Below are 25,934 nucleotides of genomic sequence, written 5' to 3'. Positions count from 1 at the left end.
TCTATCCATCCATCCCATTCCTGAAGGTTATTTCCAGTACAAAATATATAAGGTTTTCATCTTAGGTCCAAAACATACTGTAGAAATAACACAGTTTGAGACCACTTTAACTGCTGTGGCTCCGTACTAGAATTCCGGGAACTGAAATTTTGTGAGATATTTAACCTTCTCAGTCATAGAGATCTGGTGTCATAATAAACTACAATTTCCAGGGTTTTCTAGTATTGAGGCAGGACAGTTAAAGTGGTCTCAGACTGGATGATTTCTGCAGTGTGTTTTGGACCATGGAGATAGAAAATATAGAACTGTACCATTTTGCATGACAGAGGTAGGTTTCTGAAAATAACCCATGGAGATAAAAAAATGAACCAATCACGCCCCCTTCCATTTTTGATAATATTATAAAATTACTAAATGAATATATTTTGGTTAAAAAAAACGAGGCAACGCGTCTTTTTGACCTTTCTATTTATCTATATGAAACATATAATTAAATGTGAATAACAAATCACTGATGGTACAAATGCTGGTATTTCCTCTTCGCCTTCTCCCTAGTTTGGCTGAGTCAGTATTTGCGTTTGGTTTGTGAAACAATGTTTTTGCTTATAAATATAATATAAAGTCCATCAGCTTAGCTATGATTAATGATTATCCAAACAGTCACAGGAAGGTAAGCAGATCCCTAGAAGCAAGCGATCTGAATGCAGAATAGTTAGAGATATTGAACCCATAATGATAACTATAACTCTATAGAGCAAACTCTTGCATAGGCACAATTGGTTTGTTGTCTTATTGTATTTACACTTGGAACTGAATGAGTTTTGAAAGAACAGCCTCCCATAGCTTTGCACAAGGGTGTGATCAGGTGATGCTTCAACAGGAAACTGTAGAGAACACCCTGATTCTGAATAAAAAGGAAATGAATCACCAGTTTAATGTCATTCTTATATCACTACCTTCAATTCTCAAAAGAAAAAAAAATCTGGAATCCTGCTGATTTCATGAATTTCCTGAAAGGTGTACATTTCAAAGAGACATATACCTGCTGTTATTTAAACTAGAACAAAGTTTATACTAGAGTAAAGTTTACCTTTAACAACCTCTGTTAATCCTCTGTGTCTAGAAACAGAGAGAAAGGGGCATATCTTACATGTCGTAACTGCCATTATTTGGAGTGGAGTGGAGGTGGGAATGGAATGGAATAACATCTTCATTTCTTGAAATGAAGTAATCTCTGATCTGTTTGAATATTTTTACTGTAGAGCGATATCTAGAATCAATACCCAGTGCTGACATTTTACAACACTATTTTTAATATAGAGAGATCTTGTAGCAACTTTGAAACTAACCAAAAGAAAGAAATTGGCAGCATGAGCTTTCATAGACTTCAGTTTACTTCTCAAATGCATCTGGGGAAGTAGACTGAAGTCTACGAAAGCTCATGCTGACAATTTCTTTCTTTCGGTTGGTATGTAGAATTGGTACATAGAGAGATCTTGTAGTACCTTTCAGACTGACACAGCTATATCTTTGAATTCTACCACTATTTTTAATAGTGAGCAAAATGTCATGATATGAGATGCTTCTTTATGGAATATGAACAGTTTGATTCATGAGCAGGTTTTTATCTAATTCATATTATTGATCTGTATCGGGAAGCAGGTTTTACTTTGGGTATATTGAGATTTTATCAAGGCATTTTAGTGAATATGTGCTATATTTGCAGTTAATGCATCTACCAGAAAATCTTTTTATATTTATTATAGCACCCATATTTCCTTTCATTATTGTAAGTCTTCATTTCCATTAGAGAGAAGATGGATTACTGAAAATTTTAGTTTTTCTTCTCTTGATGTAATGAAGTAATACAAACTGAACATTTATATGGCAAATTAACTAAAATTAGGGTGGAATAAACATTGTGTGTGTTTGGGAGAAAGAGAGAGAGAATCTCACCTTGGTGTGGGCAACTTAACAGTTGATTTTTCTGTATATGAATGTACATTTGTCTATGTTGGTATAAACCGGTTATGTGAAAATTGCATGGGATTTATTTTTCCAAGTGTAGATACATTCATCATTAATTCACAATCAGCAATGAGTTTTCTAGTGATTATACACCCAGAAAATAGGCTGCAGTATGATCAGTGTTTTTATTCAGCACCCTACATAATACCACATTTATGAACTATATTCAACTATAATGACACACTGAAACCAACTGAACAATTGAACACAACTATAATTGAGCCAAAAATTGCTGTGTGTTTGTATGTGTGTGGTGTCATCCTATGTACATGTGTGTAAGATACTTAAAACCTTACTATTTTTTAACTGATCATACATAGAATTAAATTTGCAAACATGCTGTATTTGCTCACCATGCTAATATATACATTTGGTTACATTTCAGGTGATTTTTTTTCTTTTGGTAGCAAACCTCAGTACCTGCTTGCTCTGGCTGTATACAGTTAGGGCTGACACAAATAGTTTCCCACCTTTCTTTAGGACAATGAAAGTGGAGATTAGGCATTTCACTTCTTATTTAAAAACATGAGTAAAGTCTCCAGTTGTTTCTGGAGAATTATCATCTCAGAGATTTCAGCACACTTAAAACTATATTGTTCATACTCCTTAATGTATTTACTTAAAGGACTTCAGAAAAGAAAAAAAGGTTCTCAGAGCGACTTACACAGATAAATAATGACATAGGCCTGTTACAGACTGCCAAAATAAAGCTGCTTGGGGTCTCTTTGGAGGTATGCTATTTAAATGATGCATGGGTCCTAAGAGTCTGGAGGTCTCGCCAAAGCCACACTCCATTCCTAAGCACTGGAGTGCAGCTTTGGTCCAGCTTCCGGATTCTTGGGATGCATGGATCATTTAAATAGCATACCTCCAAAGAGACCCGAAACAGCTTTATTTTGGCAGTCTGTAACAGGCCATAGTTCCTATCCTCAAACTTTCAGTCTTAAGGAAGCAACGCAAAAGAAAATGAGATATGGGTATGAGAGAAAAGCAAGCCCAAGCATAAGTTCTTTCTTGTCTAAAAGCTCTTATTTTCCCTTCAGCACCAGCAAAAAATGCAATGGCTCATTTCTACTAACAGGAATTCCCCAGATCCCCTGTGCCAAAGTCAGACAGTATCCTTGTGACCTTGCTTGTGAAATTCACATAATCACAAAAAGAAACATCTAAAGCATTTTGTTATTTTATCAGTAACAGGTCTCTAGTCAGGTCATGGTTGCCCACAAGAGCATTTGAACAAATGAAAGTACATTAGTCTTTTAAAAAGATTGTAAAGTATTCTAGATGCTGAGAGTGTAATAAGGATTATAAATAACAGTTATACCCATATTTAGACCACCATTGTAATCAATAAGTATTATTAATTAGTTTTTCTTTAGCAGCTAAGCCTTCTTGTGGGATTCTTTCATGTTCACTATGATAAGAACCCTGCTGGATCAGGCTAAAATTTCCTGTGGTTCAGCATCTTTTTTTCTTTTCTTGCAATGACCAGACACAGAAGCACATGCAAAGCCCCAAACAGAAAATGCATTTTAACACCCTCAAAGCACTGGTCATGTTTCCTCTGGTCCTTAACAGCCTTATCCTCCATCCACTAAGTTGACAAGTCCCAGTTTGTAGCTGTCACCAAATCTGTTGTCAAATTCCATAGTTTCACAATCCCTTGTCTGTCATACAGATGTAAACAAGAATTATGGGGGCAGGGGAGGTGCACACCTACTTTCCTATTTGCAAAAAAAAAATATCCCTCTGCTATATAATCGGATGATGGCTTCCTGGAGTGCAGTAGAGCTCAGAATAGGAAACTTACATGTCAGGCTCTTAACTTCCTGATCCTCTGGGTCTCTTGGGTGGTACAAAAGTGAAATCAGAGACCTAGGCCTGTTACAGACTGCCAAAATAAAGCTGCTTTGGGTCTCTTTGGAGGTATGCTGTTTAAATGATGCATGCATCCTAAGAATCCGGAAGCTGCACCAAAGCTGCACTCCAGTGCTTAGGAATGGAGTGTGGCTTTGGTGCGACCTCCGGACTCTTAGAACCCATACATCATTTAAATAGCATGCCTCCAAAGAGACCCGAAGCAGCTTTATTTTGGCAGTCTGTAACAGGCCCTAGTTTTGTGCTTCTGCCCATTGCAAAGCTCAAAGATCCATTGCTCTTTCTCAGCCTAGGCAACTTATTGCTGAAGGAGCAATTGTTATATCATGTTGCATGCCTGTCTTCTTCCTAGAAGTACGGTAGCTAGCTGCTGTTTCACAAGTTATGGAAAGCCAGATTTTACCAGTACCTGGTAACTAACTGACAGTGATTACATACTATTCTATTCCACTATTATTTTTACAAGGGCATAGAGCACTGTTTTAAATTTAGCTGCATAAAAATAACCTAAAGATGATTCGAGGAATGAATTGTTTTTTTCTTTTCTTACATAATAAGTACTTGACATATTTAGACAGATCATAAACAAATTACAGTTCACATAGGTCAACGTTAAGTGCTATTCATTTTAAATGAGTTAAAATTAGCTGCACCTTCTTTTTCTCACCTTGCCTTTGCCAGCTGGGTGACAATAGAAAGTAAGATACACTCTAATTTCCCCCACATTATCCACCTATAATTCTTGTATAAATTAATAGTTCTCTATGTGGAGCTATTAGCCTTTCCTTGCTTGAAATGCATAATTAGGCCTTTGAAGTACTGTTGTGTTCCCAGTCAGCCTCATGTCAATAGAATACTTATGCATATGAGACATCCTGAATCTTATGTTGGTTATTTGCGCATAAACCAAGTCAGTTGGGACAGAGAGGTGTCTCATTCTGTATCCCACAATTCTGATTACCTGATTTTAGAAGAAGTGCAGTCCAACAACTCTTTTGCAAAAATCTTTTGTTGCAATGAACTAGAGTCATTCATTATATGCTTTAGAGTGGAGGGAGGGAGTAGAATTTACTGCATGTCCAGGTTCAATGGATGGTGTTGTTTTTGACATTCAAAGAGATAAAGTTTAGGAAGAGAGAGTCAGTAGGCCCTTGGTATCTGCTGGTTCCAGGACTCCCTGTGGACATCAAAATTCATGGATCCTCATGTCCCATTAAATACAGTGGCATAGTAAAATAGTATCCATTATATAAAATGGCAAAATCAAGGTTTGCTTTTTGGAATGTATGTATTTTTAAAATATTTTCAAGCTGTGGATGTTCTTGAATCAGTGGATTTAAAAATCCATGGATACAAAGGAGTGATTGTATCTAAAGAACCAAATGTCATTTGAATCCCCCCAAGTAAGTGCATCACACTCTTGATTCTGCCACTGCGTGAGACTTAAGCAAGTAGCAACTCGAAAGAGAATTTTCTCTGCGGTGGGCTACTAGTCATACCTTGTTTGTTGAATGCCCCTTATTAAACAGGTAAGGGAGACACCAAGAAAGGCTAGGCTTTTTTGATCTCTTGAGATTTTAAAATTACTTTTAGAATGTTTGATTTTCTAATACACTGATAACTGATCCTCTTAATACAGAAAGGCTGTTATTTTTGTTTTGTTGCTGATACTGTATGTGTGTGTGTGTTTTATAAGATGTTCTTTCAAAGAGTCTACAACATTTTGAATAGCATATCAGTTGTGTAAAGTTCCATAACTGAAGAAAGCACATTCAACCAGAGACTTTACATTGGCATTGTATGGGATTGTCAGTTGATTACAAAGAATAAAGATGCCTAGGCTGTAGAATAAAGTACGCATACTTGCTGTTTTATGCTGAAGGTGTTGCTAATTACTCTTTTCATTCTTTTTTTCTGCAGTTTGTCAAGGAACCAGCAATAGGCTAACACAACTTGGAAATGTGGAAGATCACTACAACAGCCTAAAGAGGATGTATGAGGACTGCGAGGTGGTGCTTGGCAATCTGGAGATCACGTGTGTGGATGAGAACTATAATCTCACTTTCTTGAAGGTTTGTGTTGCAAGTCGTATTGCTTTGGTTCAAATCAAGATGACAAGGAAGATGACTGCTAGTAATAGCCTTTGATAGTGGCAATGCAAACCCAAGTTTGCAATTTGCTTTGCTTGTGGGCTGTTTTGTTAAGGAAAGAGGAGCTGTCAGCAGGCCAAAACCTTATCTCCCACCTTCTAAAGTAACCACCTCATGTCTTTCTATAGTAAGTCTTTAGCCCTTTAGGTGATCTTCAGGAGTATATGCCTTACTGCACTGACACACAGCACTTAGTTACTGTCAGTGGAGCAAGGTACCAAGCTAACTGGTTTATTATTATTATTATTATTGGATTTATATGCTACCTTTCTCCCATAATGGGATTCAAGACAGCTACCAATAAGTTTTTTATTTTTTTTAACTGTTATTTATTTCAGTTCCACAAAGGATACTAAATCAACATTTTAACAATAAGTTAAAATATTAACTTACAACATCCAGTTATAACATTAATTTATAAACGTTAAAAGGAATTAAATATCACCATTATTAAAATAGCTAGAAATACACTATTCAGAACTTGATCGGGAAATGGAAGCAATTTTGCAACCAGGGATCATCATAAAAATGGAACCAAGGTGGGAACAGAGTGTACTGTATCTTTCACTAGCAGCATGCAAAGCTTATTTACAGACTATGATATGGTGATTTCCTGAACTTTTGAGAAGTATAGCTGGGAGGAAGGAAAGGCTGCCAAACTAGATTGTCCCTTTTGTATAGCAAGTATAAAGAGAGAAGAAGTAGAAGGTAGAGCCCAAATTTGGCAGCCTGGACAGCAGGGAAGGGAACAGATGGTGAAGCTGGGTCTCTGTTGCTGTTGCAACCCTGTTACTACAATGGTAGCTTAGTCCAGTCTAGCCTGACAATCTCTGGTATTTGGTGAATGACAACAGCTCCAAGAGTCAGAAAGGTCTGCACCAAGTATGACTGGATTAAGGTGCACAGGTTATCTCCCCCTGCTTTTGTGCAATACTGTATATACTGGAATTATATACAAGAGTGGAGATATAAATGTCTAGATTTCAAAATAGAGGATATAATAAGAGGATATGAAAGAAGTAACGGAGGAAAAAATTGGAGATATTAGTAAGATGCCTGGATTTTGTCGTTTCCGTCCTTAGTTAAGATGATATGAGGAGGGTAAATTTTGCAGGCTAGACTCTCTTGTTTCTGGCCATGTGGGAATTGGGAGTTTAATAAAGTCCAGGAAATTTAAAGTCCATTTGAATATCATCAGGACACTTCTCTTGCAATCCAATCTGTCCCTATTCCTGTGAGGCCACAGGCTTCTTGTAGGCAGAGGAGAGGACAATAGATTTTTCAAGAAGACTCCATGTTTTTGCATCAGCAATAATTTGGTAGGTACAGAGGTAAAACATGCTAATCCAGTCCAAATTTAAGAAGAAGAAAAATGGCCAACATAGGTGGGATACAGACCGCCAGAAAGAAGCGGATGGGAGCTACCTCTCTTTTCCGCATAACCGCACTGCAGCAACCAAATTGCGCGGCACGGCTACGCGAAAAAAAAGGAGCGCTAAAAAGTGAGTCCTTTTGGTGCCTCCACAAACTGCCTGTGGTGGCACAACCATGTTGTTGCCATGCGCGCCCATCTGGACAGCGCGCAGCAGTGATGGCACAGCTGTGCACGCCGTGTATACGGAGCCACACAGCTGTGACATCCTGGTGACATCCTAGGGTTGTGGGGCATCTGGAAAGGCACCCCAAGGCAACCCTAGCACGTCTCCAGGGCGTGCTAAAGGGCCCTTTTGTACAGGGCCATAGCTACCCCTTCATATTTTCTGGATTGTGAGATACTACATTGCAGCTGCAACAGGGGAACCCTAAAGAACAAGCCAGTGGACTGGGACGTTCAGCCAAGGTAAAACAATTTTTTCTTCTTAAATTTGTACTGGATCAGCATGTTTTACCTCTACAAGAAGATGTTCGTGTGACGTTCACTCTTCGTGAAGTGAACACAGGAATACAGTTCCGCATGTGTAGCTTCAGGTTAACAGATAGGGTTAGCTTTTCTTTTCTCTCTTGCTAGTGTCACACCCCAAATATTAGACTACTTTGAGGTTTCCATTGCTCTGTAGAGTAGATTTTATTGCAGAGTAGATTTTATTGATTTCTGTATTTTATCATCTATGTTGTATTTCATAGTCTTTGTTGTCTGTATTCTATTTTTTGGTTGATTGTTGTCTGCCGTATTGGTAAAAATGGCAGGATAATGTAAATTTTGTTTGTGGGGGTGATTAACTGAAAAATTTTTACACTAAGAGTTCACTGTTTTTAGAGCAGAGAGCTTATATTGATGTAATTTAGGCATCACATTCAGATTCTCCTATACTGTATATCTGGGCATTTAAGAGGGGTCAGTTTTTATTAGTATCACAAAATTACTTATTTTTTTAATTTAAATCTGTTACAGTACTTGAATTAGCATTTTGTTATTCTATGCTGTAACTTTGCTAATGGTTTATATTTGCTGTAAGTCATTTTGCAGGACAGAGAATACAAAATGCATTCAAAAATGAAGATACAGATATATATTTACAAAGCAAGTGCAGTAATAAATCAGGAAAAATGTGTAAGAGGGTTAATGAACTGGTTAGAAATCTCTGTTTCTGAAAAATAAAATCTCTGCAGAATATGTCCATCACAGATAGAATAGCATGTTAGGGATAGTGTGTCTCCAGGAATTCACAGATGTGGTGAATTCTGCTAGAACATTGATCAAGTTTCTGTATTTTAATCCTCCTAACTGTTAATAAGTAATAATATCATTATTTACAGCATTTGATTTCTCTCTTTTGCAAAATTTTTGGGTCCTTCCCCCCCCCCCCCAAAAAAAAATTGCTAGGACCCAAGGATGCACTCTAGAATTAACAGTTTTTAAGACTTCACATAGCCAAAAAGAATAAAATGATGAATATTCTTTGTCTTTCTGTTGTGCACCCTCCAGAGCATACAAGAGGTGGGTGGTTATGTGCTCATAGCAATAAATACAGTGAAAGTTATTCCTTTGGAGAATCTTCAGATAATCCGAGGAAACACCCTTTATGAAAATGCTGCACTCGTGATTTTACTAAATTACAATGATGTGGGAGGACTTGAAGAGCTGCGAATGAGACGTTTAGCAGGTGAGAAAAGAGCAAAAAGCAAAGCTGCAAGCTATCCCTTGTTGGTCAAAAATCAATGAAACTGCAATAGTCATATCAATAGTCAGCAGTGAGTAACAAACATTTGGAATTGGCCCAATGCTTCTTACTCAATTTTCCATTAATTTTTTGGTGAAACATGGAAAGAGTAATATGCCTATTCAAATAATGGATCAAGTGAGCTATATTGCTATCATTGTCGTTTCTGTTTAATTGATTGTTTTATTAGCTTTTAGCTTATTCTTTAGAGTCTTCAGATAATTTCACAAACATAGACCAGTATATAGTGCAACGGGAGATGAACCTCCAACCCCTAAAGCATAGTGAAGCCTTTGGGAGTTTCCCATTCATTCCAGAAGCTTCTTTTGTGGTTACCTTGATACTAGCTACCAAGGTAAATAAGGAGATAAGGCTATATATATATATATATATATATATATATATATATATATATATATATATAGTCTTTATTTCAGCCAACAGGCCATTAGACAGTAAAGTGTGTTTAAAACACATAAAACATTTAAAACAGGGAAAATTATATATTTGTAACTTTTTCTGTGTTCTGTTAGGTCAACTATCATTGAATATAGCAAACACAATTGCACTTTAACCCTCTCTCTCTATTTTTAACAATACAGTGGTACCTCGGGATACGAAATACCCAGGTTACAAAATTTTCGGGATACGAAAAAATCCCATTGGAAATCATTGTTCTGGGTTACGAATGTTTTTTCGGGTTACGAATAAAATTTTTGGTGCTTTTTTCGGCTTTTTCGCACGAAACGCGGCTTTTCCCCATTAGCGCCTATGGCAATTCGGCTTACGAAGGCTTTTCGGGTTACAAAAGCGGCCGCGGAACGAATTACTTTCGTAACCCGAGGCACCACTGTACAACAAATTATATAATAAATTTAGCACATGTGCACTATCCCAAAAGTTCCATGTTTTTCCCTTTACCCTGCTCTTTTTTAAACCTATGTTTTCTATACTCAGGTATTGTTAACAGGACCATAGTAACTTGTGTGGCTCCCACTGCCCTGACTCCACTAACTTGTCATTCAAAATAAAACAAACAGCTTCATTTATATACTGCTTCATACTGAACTAGCAGTGTCTAAGTGGTTTACAACTGTAAGCTAATTGCCCCCAACAATCTGGGTACTCATTTTAGCAACCTCAGAAGGATGCAAACCTGAGTCAAGCTTGAGCCTTTTTATTGGTATTGAACTAGCAACCTTGTGGTTTTGAGTGAGTGGCTGCAGTACAGACATTTAACCACTGCGCCACCAGGGCTCAAAACAATTAAGAACATTATTTCACCATCCACTTGTTTTACAAAGGTGAAGAACAAACACTATCATTTCTTAATGCTTTTGTCCTAATTTCTCTTGGCAGAAATTCTAAATGGAGGTGTTAAAATCATTGGTAACCCTTATCTCTGCAACATGAACAATGTTATGTGGGATGACATTGTTGATACAACTAATGGCAAAGGTTTTGTGCTGTTTGATCCTGTTGAAAGAAAAGAAACATTGCCGCTGATTAGCAATAAAACTTGTAAGTATGCCCTTAAGAATAAAGTATTCATGAATTTTACACTATCTGATTGAAATACTGTCATCTCATTGGCATAGAATAGTCAAGAAAGGTGTGAAAAAACATAGCAAAGGTACATACCTCCATGTCCCCTTGCAGTGAAAAAACTGGGAGCTCAAAAATATTTGGAAGATACTAAGTCATAGGGAGTTCAAAATGACCTTGTGGGGTGCATGCAGTCCTTGAGCCACACTTTTTCTACCCCTGAGTTAGTGACTAGTTCCCATCTATCAGCAGAGGAGAAAATATTTTTTTCTGGAAAGAGATAATGTAGAATTGGCATTCACTTTTTATGTGTGTTGCATTATGTTTGTGTATCAGGTTTTGCACTCAAAAGACATATAACATGTGGAAGTGGCTCTCTCTTTAATCCTTGGATGAAAAAGATGGGACTTTCCATATGTCCATAGACTTCCAGCTTTAGTCAGCACAGTCTGTGGTGTAGAGTCTGCAGGATCATACCCTCACCATTTCTGGTCTAATACTGTTTTCCTCTTCTCCCCCATTGTTTGAGCTATATTCAAAGACATGCCCCTTGTTCTTGGATAAGATTGTGTAAACAAATGTACCCATTTCTGTCTCTTCTCCTTGCAGTCATATACTGCTTTTATATCTACTGCAGACTTCTATAATTCAGTCCCCTCACCTCTGGCCAAAACTCCTCTACAAAAATAATTGACCTCTCTCATTGCCCACTCAGATTTCTTCATATCCCATACTCTTCAGGTACCTGGTAAATGTATATTTGCTTTCTTTCCTAGGTCCCCCATGTCATTCCAACTGCACAGGTGGGCACTGCTGGGCTGCTGGCATAGAGAACTGCCAGATACGTAAGCATATACACTATTTCCTGTGGGAAAAATATTTATTACTTTATGAACAGTATCTCAATTAGCCAGAATTTCTTCCCTGTTCTCTTCAACCGTAACTTACTAGTTGACCATATACTTACCTTAATTAATCTAAAGAATGAAAGATTTATTCCATTCTCTACCAAACACAACTTAAATCACAACTTCGAGGTGTTAAGTACTGACCATTTTCTTTAGAGAGTTGGGGGAATCATTGTTTGTGGGAGAGCTGAAATGAAGAGGAAATTCCTTGAGAGCCTTTGACTGCTTTTGAGTCTACATACTTGCCTTTCCAATTAAAAGGACAAGCAGCATGGTTATATTTATTTTATTTTTATCCCACCTTTCTCCCAATCTGGGACCTAAAGCGGCTAACATACATAAAACACAACAATTAAAATTGTACAATTAAAATTGTAAAATTATAAAAATTACAAATATAAAATTTAAAACATAGAAAGTTAAAATTAACAATCCAAGACCAACTCTCTCATCTCCCAATAAAACCAAGCCTGCCAGATCTCAAAAGACCTGTTTAAACAAAAATGCCTTTGCCTGCCTGCAAAAGGCCATCAGTGAGGGGACCAGCCTAGTCTCCCATGGAAGGGAGTTCCACAGGGTGGGAGCAGCCACTGACAAGGCTCTCTCTCATGTCCTCACCACTGAAATGGCCCTGGTGGTGCAGGATTTAGATTGGGATTGTTTTTGTAGGCAGTTGTCTTGGGCTCTCTGCTTCACATCCCATTGGATGGAGAATGCCATGAAAATTTGAAATTCCAACCTATTGGGGATGTATAGAGTGTGTTTATACATTTTCTTAAGGTCAGCCAGTAGTGGAGAGACAGCATTCACAAGTGGTGCAGGTGACCTAAAGTTTACGAATACGGATGCAAAATTATTACAGCAATATCTAAGGTTATTGTTCAGAAAATTGCACCATATGATTACTTATTGCTCTCACCTATCTTTGTGGATGTAAACAAGTATTTAAATCATAACTTTTAAGCATAATATTGTTGATTGCCTCACACATTATTCATAAAATTTAGAAAACCCTGGAGAGATTGAGTGTAATAGTTCAGATCACATAGATATGGTGTGTATACTGTTAATGGAAAAGCTAACACACAAAAATCAAGCGTTCAGAAGTTTAAAACCAGGAGGTAATTTTATTTAAATTTATTGAAATATGATGAGTCCTCCTCTCATCTGCTCTAGTTTTGAGGAAAATGTACTTTGTCTTTCATTACTGCCCATTAGGTTTTCTCTTGTAGTTTTAGTGTGTTTTACTTCTTCTGTGTATAGATTGATGGTGCAACTGTTTAATAATAATAAATAATATAAATAAAACTTTTATTTATACCCCGCTTTTTGTCAAAACAATCAAAGCGGCTTACAATAATTAAAATAAAACATCCATATATATATATATATATATATATATATATATATATAAAATACCCCCATTAAAAAGAGATTAAACAATAGAAGATTAAAATTACATAACTATTAAAACCAATAACGGTGAGCAGAGTCATCACATATATGTGGGGAAATCACCACATGGCCGAGTAATTTATTCTGGGAAGCCCTGCCAAAAGAGATCCGTCTTGACAGCTTTCTTGAAGCTGTCTTGGTTAGTAATTTGACAGATCTAATGGTCATATGAATACTTGTAATGGGCTGTATGGAAGCTACTGTATGTGTTATGTGATAATTTGTGCAATAAACTATTTTAAAAAAATATATTTTATTTGGTACAATTAGTTTTTTAATATTAGGTACATTGACAGGCATATAGAGGCCTCAGTCACTTCAGTCTTACAATTCCACCCTGTAACACTGACACTAAGTTACGGGATTTGTAGCCTGCAAGACCTCTTGCAGATTTTGCTTTTCCATATTAGCTGTGGGTAAGAAAGGGGTGTGGTGGCTTAGTGGTTAAGATGCCAGTTCCAATGATAGGTGAGCTCCTGTCACTAGTCCCAGCTTCTGCCAACCTAGCAGTTTGAAAGCATACAAATGGTGGGAAGGTAACAGCGTTCGGTGCAGTCATGCTGGCCACATGACCACCAGAGCAGTACTCCGACAACACTGTCTCTTTGGAGATGAGCATGGCCCTCTACAGTCGGTTCTGGCTAAATATTCATGTCAAGGGACTACCTTTACCTTTTTAAGAAACGTGTCAGTACTTAATATTGTCTGAATGTAAAGGTAAATAACATTCAGATTGAATAAGTATTTAAAACAGACTATGAGTTGAGATCCAGAGTCTATGTTTTAACCACACCAGGATTTTCCCCCTAAATCTGACAGCTTAAATTTCACTGGGTTCCTTATATAACTTAGTGTCTCTGTGGTCCTCAACAAAAGGTAGAAGTGCAGTTGACAGAGGGGCTGTATAGACTGCTGAGAAAGGCCAGCCTGGGGGTGGAGTCGGGACATGGCGTCCTGACTCCACCCCCAGGCCAGTGTGATGCCCCAACTCCACCCCAACCAGTGTGGTTTTCATGGAGCCCCTCTGTACGGAATATGGAGTATGGAAAAGCTGCACGCCAGTGGCTATGGCACCCTTTCCAAGGTGCAAAAAGGAGAGATGGGGCCACGGCACATAGTTGCCGCGATCTCAATCTGGCACAAAAAGGGGAGGTCTGTTGAGCCCCTGAGTCTGTATTTTATTTCATGCATAGTATTTGTTTGCAACAGTACCGTTTAATTTCTGGTTTTTCTATCTTTTCAGTAACAAAGGTTGACTGTGCAGCACAGTGTTCAGGCCGATGTAAGGGGAGGTTGCCGAGTGACTGTTGTCATACCCAGTGTGCAGCAGGCTGTACAGGCCCTAAAGAGAGTGATTGCTTGGTAAGGAAACTACAAAATCCTTCAAAGAATATGCCAGTATTACACAGCCAAGTCCAAAACCCAATTAAGCTGGAGTGCCTCTGTTTTGAAACAATTTCTTATGGTACATCCAGTTCAAAAAACAAATAAACTTGTTGTGAATTTATAACTATTTGTATATACTTGACTATAAGTCGACTTTACGTATAAGTCAAGGCAGGTTTTATGGCCAGAATTATGGATTTTGATATGACCCGTGGATAAGTCAAAGATAAAACTTAGGGACAGATAACAGAGGATCTAAAGCAGGGGTAGGCAACCTTTTTGAGCCGGGGGCCGGGTTGCTGTCCTTCAGACAACTGCGGGGCCGAAGCCAAAAAATAAATAATTAAATGATTTTTTTTTAAATTTAAATAAATAAATAAACCGGGACAAATGTAGGACAACATTTTCAAATGGTGGACACTTTTTTTAAAAAAGTGGAGGACACGCAAAAAAATTTGCTGATTTTTTAAAAAAATGTTAATATAAATGCATGTTTCTGAGGCGTCTATAGACAATTGCCCCCCTTGCCCCTGCGCGCGAGAGGCCAAAGGCCCTAGCGGCAATTGGTGGCAGGACTGGGCTGGGGCCGGTCCCAAGGCCTCGCCGGGCCGCATCCGGCCCGCGGGCCGCAGGTTGCCTACCCCTGATTTAAAGGATGGAGCAAAGGAAAACAATGCCAGAGAACTTAGAAAATTCCAGCAAGCATCACTGTTTGTGCTCACACTAAAGGCTGGATGGATGAGAGAGTAGAGAAGGGTCAGTACTTCCAGGGCAGATTGCACTCTTGTCTTTCACCAGGGGATGGTTCCTTTTTAAATAAAAGTTAAAGTACAGTACTTACAATGTCACGTCGACTTAGGTTTTTTGGGTCATTTTTTTGACTAAAATTTCTAGATTTATACATGAGTATATACAGTATGTATCTTATTTTCAAATCAATTTAACATCCATCGAAGGCCATGCTGCTATTTTCAGTGCTGAACAGCAAAATTTATTCATATTCCTGTTACATGCTTTAATAAACTGATACGTGATATCTATTTTCAGACAGATTATTGTGTCTTAGAAAAAGTTTTCTTTTTTGTTAGATATATTCATGTTAAACTCTGCTGATATACAGTGCTTCCTCGGGTTACGAAATTAATTCGTTCCGCGGCCGCTTTCGTAACCCGAAAAGCCTTCGTAAGCCGAAATGCCATAGGCGCTAATGGGGAAAAGCCGCGATTCCGTGTAAAATAGCGCCGAAAAGCACCAAAAGTTTTTTCGTAACCCGAAAAAACATTCGTAACCCGGAACAATTATTTCCTATGGGATTTTTTCGTATCCCGGAAATTTCGTAACCTGGGTATTTCGTATCCCGAGGTACCACTGTACAGTCTTTTAAGAGACCAGGCATAATTGTTTCTGGCACCCAAGGAAATCAGTGCTAGAAAATTAGCACATGGAGTTGAATCGAGACTTCTCAGAGTAGACCCACTAAAATCAATGAGATCTCAGTAAGTCTTAACTCCAGTACAACTAAGACTTTATCCAACCTGTGATATATATTATGTTTGCCCAGTGAGACTGACATTAATACAATACAATGAGATAAATAAATAAACATAAAAGAATATTAAAGTTTACAGTTAAAATAGGATTGATCTATAGAATTAAGAACAATTTAAAACATATCCCTTAAAAAGACAAGAAATAAAAACAGCACTATTAACAGCTATTTCTTTATAAGCATGATGCTCTAAAAATCATTAGATAGCGAAGAAAGGTCAGACTGACAGATCCCTGATTGACATAATAAATGCTTTTCGAGATTGCTTTCATACTTTTTCATCACCCAACACTGTAGTTGTTTTTTGTATTGCATGTTAATACACAGCATAGCTCCTTTTGTACAGTATTATTGATTCATTTATTGACAGGCATGCCGCAAGTTTTGGGATGATGCAACCTGTAAGGAATCTTGTCCACCTTTGCAAGTGTATAACCCTATAGCCTATCAATTGGAAAACAACCCAGATGGAAAATACAGCTTTGGAGCAACTTGTGTAAAAAAGTGTCCACGTAAGTCAGCGAAAGTATTAGTTTGTCTAGGAAGGAGAAGGGTCCATTTGTTACACATTCTATTCAGGATGCTTCAGTTCCTGGCTTGTGTCTTATGGAGATGTTTTCATGCTCCCAGCTTTTCATTCTGTAGGAGTAATTGCCAAGCACACTGGGTCATGCTCTCCTGAGATCTGAAAACACCCATCCATAATCAAGACTGCCTACTTTGTTCTACCTTTCCAGTGGTTGTCCACTTGGGATAAGTAGTTCTTTAAAAGGTGTTTTCTGCTACTGTGTTTAAAGAACACTATGCATCTTGGTTTCTCTATCGCTTTTTCTTTTCTTTTATTATTTGTTTTTGAAAATCTTGTTTATACCTTACAAGTGTTTTATTATAAAAGCAGGTTGTATCAGTCAGGTTACAAATGCAAATAAGATCATTTTTCTTTCCCCTAGTTTATTGTTGTTATTTTCCTCTCCCTTCCTACCTTTTCCAGATAACTATGTTGTAACAGACTATGGCTCATGTGTCCGGTCATGTAATGCTGATTCTACTGAGGTGGAGGAAAATGGAATTCGAAAGTGCAAAAAATGTGATGGGCCATGTAGCAAAGGTATGCAAATTAGGGATTCACTTTGCATAATGCACAGTTATCCCCAAAATCATTACTAATACACAGTTCCTTTCGGTTTTGACACCAGATTGCCCTAAATATGTAGAAATGTACCTCTGCCTAAAACACCTTTTTATTATTACTGCTAGACATGATGATGATGATGATGATGATGATGATGATGATGATGATGATGATGATAATTTATTTATATCCTGCCCCATCTGCACTTGAGCAATCAGAGCAGCTTGATAACTGTTGTACAACTGAAAACCACAGTCCGCATTGATTTGAATCTAATCAAGCCTATTCTTCTGTCTTTGTAAAGACCATTTTATAGCTTTTTCAGTTTTGAACATGTCCCCACTCTTTCACAATTCCTTGCAATTCCTTTGAAGATCCTTCCCTTTTTTCATAGTGTTGTTCATCTCAACCATGTTTTTGTTAAACAGGCCTGTACATATATCTTGATAATTTTAAAACAAAGCTTCTACAATCCAGAAATTAACAATAATTATCAAAGGAAAACCATTTTAATTTGAGGCACACGGTATAGTAGTGTATACAATTTTAAAGAAATGTATATTTCCCTGCAGTGGCAATCTGGGGCTGACTTGGGGGGGGGGAGGTGTGCATGCCCCTCCTGCTTTCTCCTCATGCTTTAGCCATTTAAGAAATGCTTCCCTCAGCCAGCTAAAGCATGGGGAGGAGAGTAGTGCATGCGCATGCCCCTCCTGCTTTCTCCCTCCCTGCTTTAGCCAGCTCAAGCAAGCCAGCTAAAGCATGGAGGAAGGTGGGAGGGATGTGTGTATGTGCGTAGAGGGAAGAGGAACACATGCACACCCTTCTTGTCTTCCCCCACTTATTCATGGTTTTTCCACTTTTGCAGGGGTCTTCCGCCTCTAGCCCCCCACGAAATGAAAAATGGAGATTCACTATCTATATATGAATGGATATCAAGAACCTGGAACATGGCATTTATAATAAAAATTATTAACATAGTAAAATACAAGATTTAAGGGATGATAACAGTTCATAAGCAGTTTTTAAGTAGGGAACTGGAATGATAAAGTACATAGCAACGTCAGGCTTTCTGCTGTGTTACGAGAAATTTAAAGAAATTTAGTATTAAAATTTAAAGTACATGGGCTAGATGTGTCTTATATATTCCTGAGTCTTTATGATTATTTTACTCAATATAAAAATGGGTTCATTGTAATAAATAGAAAATAACTTGTGATTGCGTTCCTTTGTTATGTATGTTACTGCTCATCTCTACCTTTTTTGTCCTCGAGGAATGGCAGTTGTGGTAGTTGTTGCTGCTGTGTTTGTGTACATTTTGAAATATTGGTTAGTGTGTGTGTGTGAGAGAGAGAGAGAGAGAGAGAGAGAGAGACAACAAAGTGCATTGCTCATACCTGAAGTCCTACCTGAACCCTAACTCTATGCTGTTTCTTTTTTTGCCAGTGTGCAGCGGGGTTGGAGCAGGTAATCTTACAGGAGCTCTTGCTGTGAATGCATCCAATATTGACTATTTCAAAAACTGCACCACAATTAACGGAGATCTCATATTTCTCCAAGTATCATTTAAAGGGTAGGTTGTTGCTGTGTTTCATATTATGGAGAGAACTCAGAGTCATTCTGATTTTAGATGAGCATCCACAGAATGATTTTTTTTTTCTTACAGTGATGAATACACAAGAACACCTCCTTTAGACCCAAAGAAGTTGGATATTTTTCGAACCGTGAAAGAAATAACAGGTTAGTAATATCAAGTTGTTTTAAAGCCTAAACTTTTAGATTAGGAAAGGACTAAGATTCCACAAGAAATGTTTACTCTTTCTGTTAATAAACAGGCAAATGTTTCTGTCACAATGTATACAGTCGGCCCTTCTTATACATAGATTTTTTATACACAGATTCAAGCATCCACGGTTTGAAAATGTTCAAAAAAGTATAAGTTTCAAGTATCAAACCTTGATTTTCCATTTTTTATAAGGGACACCATTTTGCTATGTCATTATATTTAATGGGACTTGAGCATACACTGATTTTGTTATACACGGAGGATCTTGGAACCAAACCCCAGCGTATAACAAGGGTCCACTGTACTTAATAGAACCAACCATGTATAGACTACGGCCTATGTTTACCATTTCCATTAATATAATCTGGAAGAGTGTTTTGTCCCAAAAGATATTTTTAACACCATGATTGCAGCATCTGTCACCAGAACAAGTAGAATCAGAACATATGGAATTAAGAGAAAATATGTTCAGCTTCTGCAGATGCAACTAACTAATTTCACTAGCAGAACTCTTGTTCAAAAGCAGGGAGGCAGACAAAATACAATAAAAGGGAAAAAACAGAAGTCTGAGAATCCATGTGCCGCTTTAACAATTTAAACAGATTTTACTGTTTTTCTCAGAGAGAATGATTTGGAACTAATTTTCTCAGATACTGTTAGAAATTGTTTCAAAACAATTAACTTATTTTATTATTTTAAAAAATGTGATCTAACCCAGTTAACTGTCAAATAGATTTGTTCTTCTATATATATGGTAGTAGCCCAATTCATTCATTGCTTTCTTTTAGCAGAGACAAGAGAGGTACAAGAGATATCTCATTATATTTAATGTTTTGAGAGTTGTCTCCAGAATATAATGTCAGAACAAGCACTCATTAATTGGCATGTCCTCATAAAGTTACTGTATCATAACAACAACTGTGGTTGTACCATTGTTTTGGGTCTTTTTCTTCCTCACAATTTCTACGTTCTTGACAAATAGTGGGGGAAATAATTATATGTATGTTCCAGCTGAAATGTACAGATTTCCTGCAAGGCTTACAAACTGAACCAAAACATTTCTGTGGTGTCTCAAGTTGCTCAGGTCTTCAGGCACTGGCTTTCATAATGTTTAGCTGTCTTGGTGGCCTGTATGTAAACTGTTTGCAAAATGATGTTAAAAATAGCTCTATGCTCAAGCTCCCTGAAATGTCATTCTTCATTTTGATGATCTCATAAAAAAGCAGGAAAAAAGGAAAGGCATTCTTGTTTGGGGGGAAAAAATAATTTGGAAATGTTTTTGTAATGCTAGTTGTGTTTTTTCAGGGTTTTTGACAATCCAGGTTTGGCCTGCAAATGCCACTGATTTGAGTGTTTTTGAAAATCTGAAAGTTATACGAGGCAGAACAAAACAAATGTAAGTGCAGCCATGTGCCAAAACATTAGCCATTAGTGTATAGGTGGACTTGTTAAAAAAAAACCCACATATGCATATATATACACACACATTGGTCTTGCATGGATCATGACCCACAGCCAGATTACAGGCTGAATTAAAGTGGGTGCCATAAGCAGCACTGCCACCAGTTCCTTCTTTTGGTGTAAGCTTTTGCTGGGTGTTGGGTGGCAATAATATATGTTCAGTACACTGTTCTGTGCAGCTCATAGTGGTCTCACACCCATGAAGTTTATCAGATCAATATCTGATTCATGATGAGAAGCCAGGGATTGTGAAAAACTGAAACAGAGTCCTGGTTGAAACCTGTTCTCAATCACCTGAATCTTCCCTCTAGCTCTCAGAGGCTTGTGCAGGTAGTGCCAATTTCTCATTCGGTGTTATGTACAATTGTGACCCGTGTAACAATTTGTGCAGAATCCTGAATATTTAAAAATATATATCTTGTAGTCATCATAGCCATGCAGAAATTACCAAACACCAAACAATTCACTCTGGGGTTTTTTTTACAGTTCAGTGCTATATGTGTAACCTGTTATTTTTCTACAGTAAATATGGCCTTGTGTTTTTAATCAGAGTGAAGGCTTTTTTGAAGGAAAACTCTTACTTCACTTAAGATTTGCTATTTAGCAAAAAACCTGTGGAACAATACATGTCTTTTTTACATATATAGCTTCAATTCAAATGAAACTGTACTCAAGGGCATTTTGCTGTTTTCTGGTGATGTAATTCCAAGTCCAGACTTGGCTTATTTTCTAATAGGGTTAGAGAAATTGTATTTTTTCTTCATATATTTTACTACTTCTTTGCCATTTTTCTTTAATTTTAGGGGCCGGTATGCTCTTGTTATCACTGGGGTGGATATAAAATATTTGGGGTTACGGTCTCTCAAGGAAGTAAGTGATGGAGATGTTGTGATCATGAAAAACAAGAACCTATGCTTTGGGAATATGGTGAACTGGACTAAGCTTTTTGTAACAGAAAAGCAGAATATAAGAATTACCCAAAACAGAAATGAAAATGAATGTGGTAAGTTAGTAGAGTCATTCAACTTGGACTGAACTATACATTTTGTGTGTGTGTGTTTTATGTTGACCACTCACATTTTCTCCATAGTATTGATATCTGCATTTATTTGTATTTCCATGTTAGATATGACTTCTCCACATTGCTTCTCCACAGAAGTTCCTAATTTTGCCCCCAAATCCCCTCCAAGGACATGAAAGCATCTGCCATCTTTTTGACACCCCTGGGCCAATTTAGGGCAAAGAGAGGAGTTTTTTTAACCACAAGAAGTAACTTCCAGTAGTACTGATATCTGCATTTAACTGCAGAAAGTGACTTGTGATAGTGTTGGTAACTATATTTCTAGTTATTCTCTGTTTTTTTTAAGTCCAGAGGTCCAAAAACATAGCAAAGAGCCTAGAGGGGGCTTTGGGGATGAATTTTTTCCCTCAACGTCTCCTGTGGGGCTAAAGCAGACTCTTAGCTTTCTACAATTCCCTACCTCTGCCTTATTGTGTGCAGGGCCTTTCTGTTTAAGGAGTGGGCTTAAATAGCAATAGCTGCTTTCTTACTTATGTAATAGATTGGGGGGGAAATGGTCTGCTTTTTAAAATGAGTTTAAATGGTGATGTTTCTCATGACTGTTTCCTTTGCTTATTGTTGTGGTTCTAGTCACCATATGATTACTTTCTGTCTTCCTATATTTTAAGTAGGAGGGATGTCCCCAAACTATAAAACAAAGAAACAAAAAGCATCCTTCAATGTAAATCAAGCAGTCATGGTTGGAGCCATCCTTCAACAAATTGGGAAATTCACTAGCACAGATTAATAATACCCCATGCTAATTCAAAATATGGTCATATTGATGCACTATAACATCCACCTCTAGTAAACACTAGAGCTCCAATCCAGTCTTTGATTGCCAAAATAGGAGTGGGGAAACATAGGCCTGATTCAGACAGCCAAAATAAAGCTGCTTCGAGTCACTTTGGAGATATGGTGTTTCAATGATGCATGCGTCCTAAGAGTCCAGAAGCTGCACCAAAGCCACGCTCTAGTCCTAAGGCCTGGATAGTGCAGCTTCTGGACTCTTAGGACGCATGCATCATTGAAACACCATATCTCCAAAGTGACTCGAAGCAGCTTTATTTTGGCTGCCTGTATAGGACCATAGTTACAGTTACTTCTTACATCACAGAACTGTCACCCAAACTCAGATATTATGGTGCATTGCAATTCATTGTCAAATAATTGGCATTGTTTCAGAACTGAAGGAAGTGCATGTATTTATTTCCCAATACAGGGTGTTTACAAATGGATTAGCACAATATTTAGCCTTATTGAAGGCTACTTTTTTAAAAGAAGGTTCGGATAAAAAATAAATTGCTTTACAATTAGAAACAAGTACAATAGACTGCAAATTACATGTGTTTGCAAGTGGAATCCTAAATATCTGGCTTACCTGGAACTTGATATATAAAATACAATAAATACAGATCATTTGGACTGGATAAGTAAGGATGGTCTTACATCACAAATCTGCTGTTAATGTTGGCACAATCAAAGACTGTCTTTCATTTCAGTTCTTGTAATCCCATCAGAGCTTGGAAGCTTAATGGGGTCATCCTTGGCTAGTACTTGGATAGGAGAATGCCAATGAACACCAGGTGCTATATGCTATATTTCACAGAAAGGTACTGGGGGAAAAACCCTCTGAGGGTTCCTTGTCTAAGGAAATCCTATAGAATTTATGGGTTTAGCATAAGTCAACAAGTCACTTGAAAGCACATACACACACACATTATAAGCAGGCAACAGGATGGCTAGTAGGATTATACTTCATTTGGAAGTTAAGATATAAGGATCTGTTAATAACATGGGGGTGGATATGTGATCCAGATTTCCCTTTTTGGGGGACTATACCTCCAGCCATGATAAGTAAAGTTCTTATTATTTGGGGAATGATTGATTTTCTGTTGCTACTGTTCTTATTGTTCTAACATTTATAGAGATTTCATTCTTTGCCATTCATTGTATTGATTCATCATGTTTCTTAGATTATTAATTTTGTATTTTGCTTGTTCCAAAGTTAGTTGTCTTTAAGGTTTTGAAACAGAAAAGATGAAATTTAAATAGTCTAGGCAAAGCTTCTCAACTTATGAAGTGTTCCAGAACTAGCAGGGCCTCACTTCTTAATGAAAACATTAAAATAGTGTCCTCATATGTGTATACTATACTTATGTGCTGCAGCTGAGTTCTATTACCTCTTCTTCTCTTTGTCTCTGTAAAAGCTCACAGACTTTCACATAGTAGTAAAGCTGAGCCTAAATTTAAATTGTACATATGGGTCTTCCAAGAGGCTGCCCATGTTGCCAAACAATAGTTTTCCAAAGCAACCTCCACTGAGATTTGGTGTGGGAGAGGATGGTCATTGCAAGTCATTGATTAGTAGGAAATGCCATATAGAAGGGCAAATGGAAGGCTTCATGGTTCTCCACAACATCTGCAGTGAAATATTTGAATACAACCTTCTGAGAGGAACTTGAGATTTAGTGAAATTATAGATGGAAAGGGAAGTTGTAGTGTATATAAAAGGGAATCATTAGATGAAAATGTTTCTAGATCAGGGGTGAGCAAAGTGCAGACCCAGCGCCTTATATGCCCCCCATAACACTTCCAGAATCCATAGACTACTGATCTTTTTCTGATCCAAAAAAAAAGAATGTGAATTTCTGCAAATCACAAGGTCGCAAGGCCTTCTTGTATTGTGTAAAATGAAAAATACATATTTTTCAAGAACCAGAACTAGAATTCCAGCCACTTTGGGGGCTCTTGATTTATTTTTTAGTAACCAGTGCAGCCTGGAGGATCCTGAGGGATAAATGTGACCCCAGATCTGCTACAGATGCCCATCCTTATTCTAGACAGTATACTGTTGTAAGATGAATGCATTATGAATAGCTTCTGGAAGTCCATGGTTTCATGGATTTTAGCAATTTATTAAAACAAATATTATATTCATGTCATATTCATGTCCTCAGTACTTTTGCTCTCTAGTAATTTTGAATTAAGTCTTTTTAAAATTATTTTTATGATATGGAGGTACTGATTTTTAGCTTTTTGTCTCTTCCATCCTAGCTGCTATAGGAGAGGTTTGCCATCCCCTCTGTTCAGATGTGGGCTGCTGGGGCCCAGGACCCTTTGAGTGCTTTTCTTGCCAACACTTTATTCGCCAGCAGGAATGTGTAAAGGAATGCAATGTTATGCAAGGGTAAGAGTTTCCTCCATTTAAAAAAAAAATGAATTACTAATTGATAAAATAATACTGAAAATCTGTAAAACAGGAAAGACATATTTCCACATAGCATGGATCGACTACAAAAAAAACCCCATTTCATTATCTGATCCTTGAAATTTTAGTAAACAAAAAATTCCTCTCAGCTTTAGTGAAATTATGGAACATCATGTTAATAGCAAATGAAGATAACTGGCATAGAGTTTTTCAGGGTGATTCCTTGTCTCCTTTATTATTTATCCATTGCAGTGAGACCAATTTCAGTAATATTAAAGAAATCAATATGAAATATCAAAGCAAGCTGGAAAAATAAACCATTTATTTCTGTATGGACTATTAAAACTAATTGTAAAGTCATCCAGAAACTGAAACATGATAACTATTTTTATGCTTCCTTTTCCCCCAATATTGGGAGTAAAGGCAGCTTACAAAATAATAAAGCCAAAACAAATTAAAACATATTTTAAAAACCCAGTAAAATGTACACAAATTATTTTTAAATATAAACCATTTATAGAATTAAAATTATTCAAAAATTCATTAAAAGACAGGATCCACTCCTGGTCACCACTGAAATATGAATCTAGTAGTACACCCAAACTGTAAATTTTCATCTTTAGGGAGAGTGTACTGTGCATTGGGTACAGTTTGAATGTCTATTCCCAGATCTGTTCTTTTACTGATCAGGAACACATCTGTTTAGTCTGGATTAAACTTCAGTTTGTTTGCTGTCATACAGACCATTGCAAATGCCAGCAGTAATATTCTTCATAGCCAGGCCTGCAAAGAGAATTCAAAAATGCAGCCTATAAGTTTCCAGAGTACTTTGCAATGCTGGTAAAGACAAATGCAAAAGCTCTTTGGGTGCACAGAACTATTACTGTATACTTTTTTTGGAATGGAATCAAAATTATGATCATTCAAAAAGAATAAACCTCTTGGTATTATTTGCATACTCTAATATTAAGTATGCAAAGTTGACTCCTCAACATGCTTATCATGGAAAATACTTTAATTCCTTTCTCTCGTGGTCTGTCTTTACAAACTTGTAAGGCTAGTTTAAAAAAATTAATCAGAATAAACTATATAATATGAAAACCTTCTAAAGAAACTTAGGTATCAGCAAATGTTATGCTTTTCAAGTAAACATCCTTCAGGTAATGTTTCGACCCACATGGCAAATAGGGTCTTTTTACATCAGATTATGAGCAGAGACCATTTAAT

The 25,934-nt window shown here is 37.2% G+C and overlaps 1 protein-coding gene across 2 annotated transcripts in view; it reads left to right on the top strand.

Annotated features, from left to right (window-relative positions):
* Positions 1-25,934, top strand: part of EGFR (epidermal growth factor receptor) — a 171,324-nt gene that overhangs the window by 97,161 nt on the left and 48,229 nt on the right. For both annotated transcript variants that reach the window (XM_042477183.1, XM_042477184.1), the window contains exons 2-13: positions 5,827-5,978; positions 8,983-9,160; positions 10,577-10,738; positions 11,539-11,607; positions 14,369-14,487; positions 16,431-16,572; positions 17,052-17,168; positions 18,636-18,762; positions 18,856-18,929; positions 20,281-20,371; positions 21,240-21,439; positions 24,554-24,686. In XM_042477183.1, the coding sequence (XP_042333117.1) occupies positions 5,827-5,978; positions 8,983-9,160; positions 10,577-10,738; positions 11,539-11,607; positions 14,369-14,487; positions 16,431-16,572; positions 17,052-17,168; positions 18,636-18,762; positions 18,856-18,929; positions 20,281-20,371; positions 21,240-21,439; positions 24,554-24,686 (1,564 nt within the window). The remainder of the gene's footprint in view (positions 1-5,826; positions 5,979-8,982; positions 9,161-10,576; positions 10,739-11,538; positions 11,608-14,368; positions 14,488-16,430; positions 16,573-17,051; positions 17,169-18,635; positions 18,763-18,855; positions 18,930-20,280; positions 20,372-21,239; positions 21,440-24,553; positions 24,687-25,934) is intronic.

This window comes from Sceloporus undulatus, chromosome 6, assembly GCF_019175285.1.
Source record: "Sceloporus undulatus isolate JIND9_A2432 ecotype Alabama chromosome 6, SceUnd_v1.1, whole genome shotgun sequence".
In the NCBI taxonomy this organism is placed as follows: domain Eukaryota; kingdom Metazoa; phylum Chordata; class Lepidosauria; order Squamata; family Phrynosomatidae; genus Sceloporus; species Sceloporus undulatus.
This window is presented reverse-complemented; position numbering and strand designations above follow the sequence as displayed.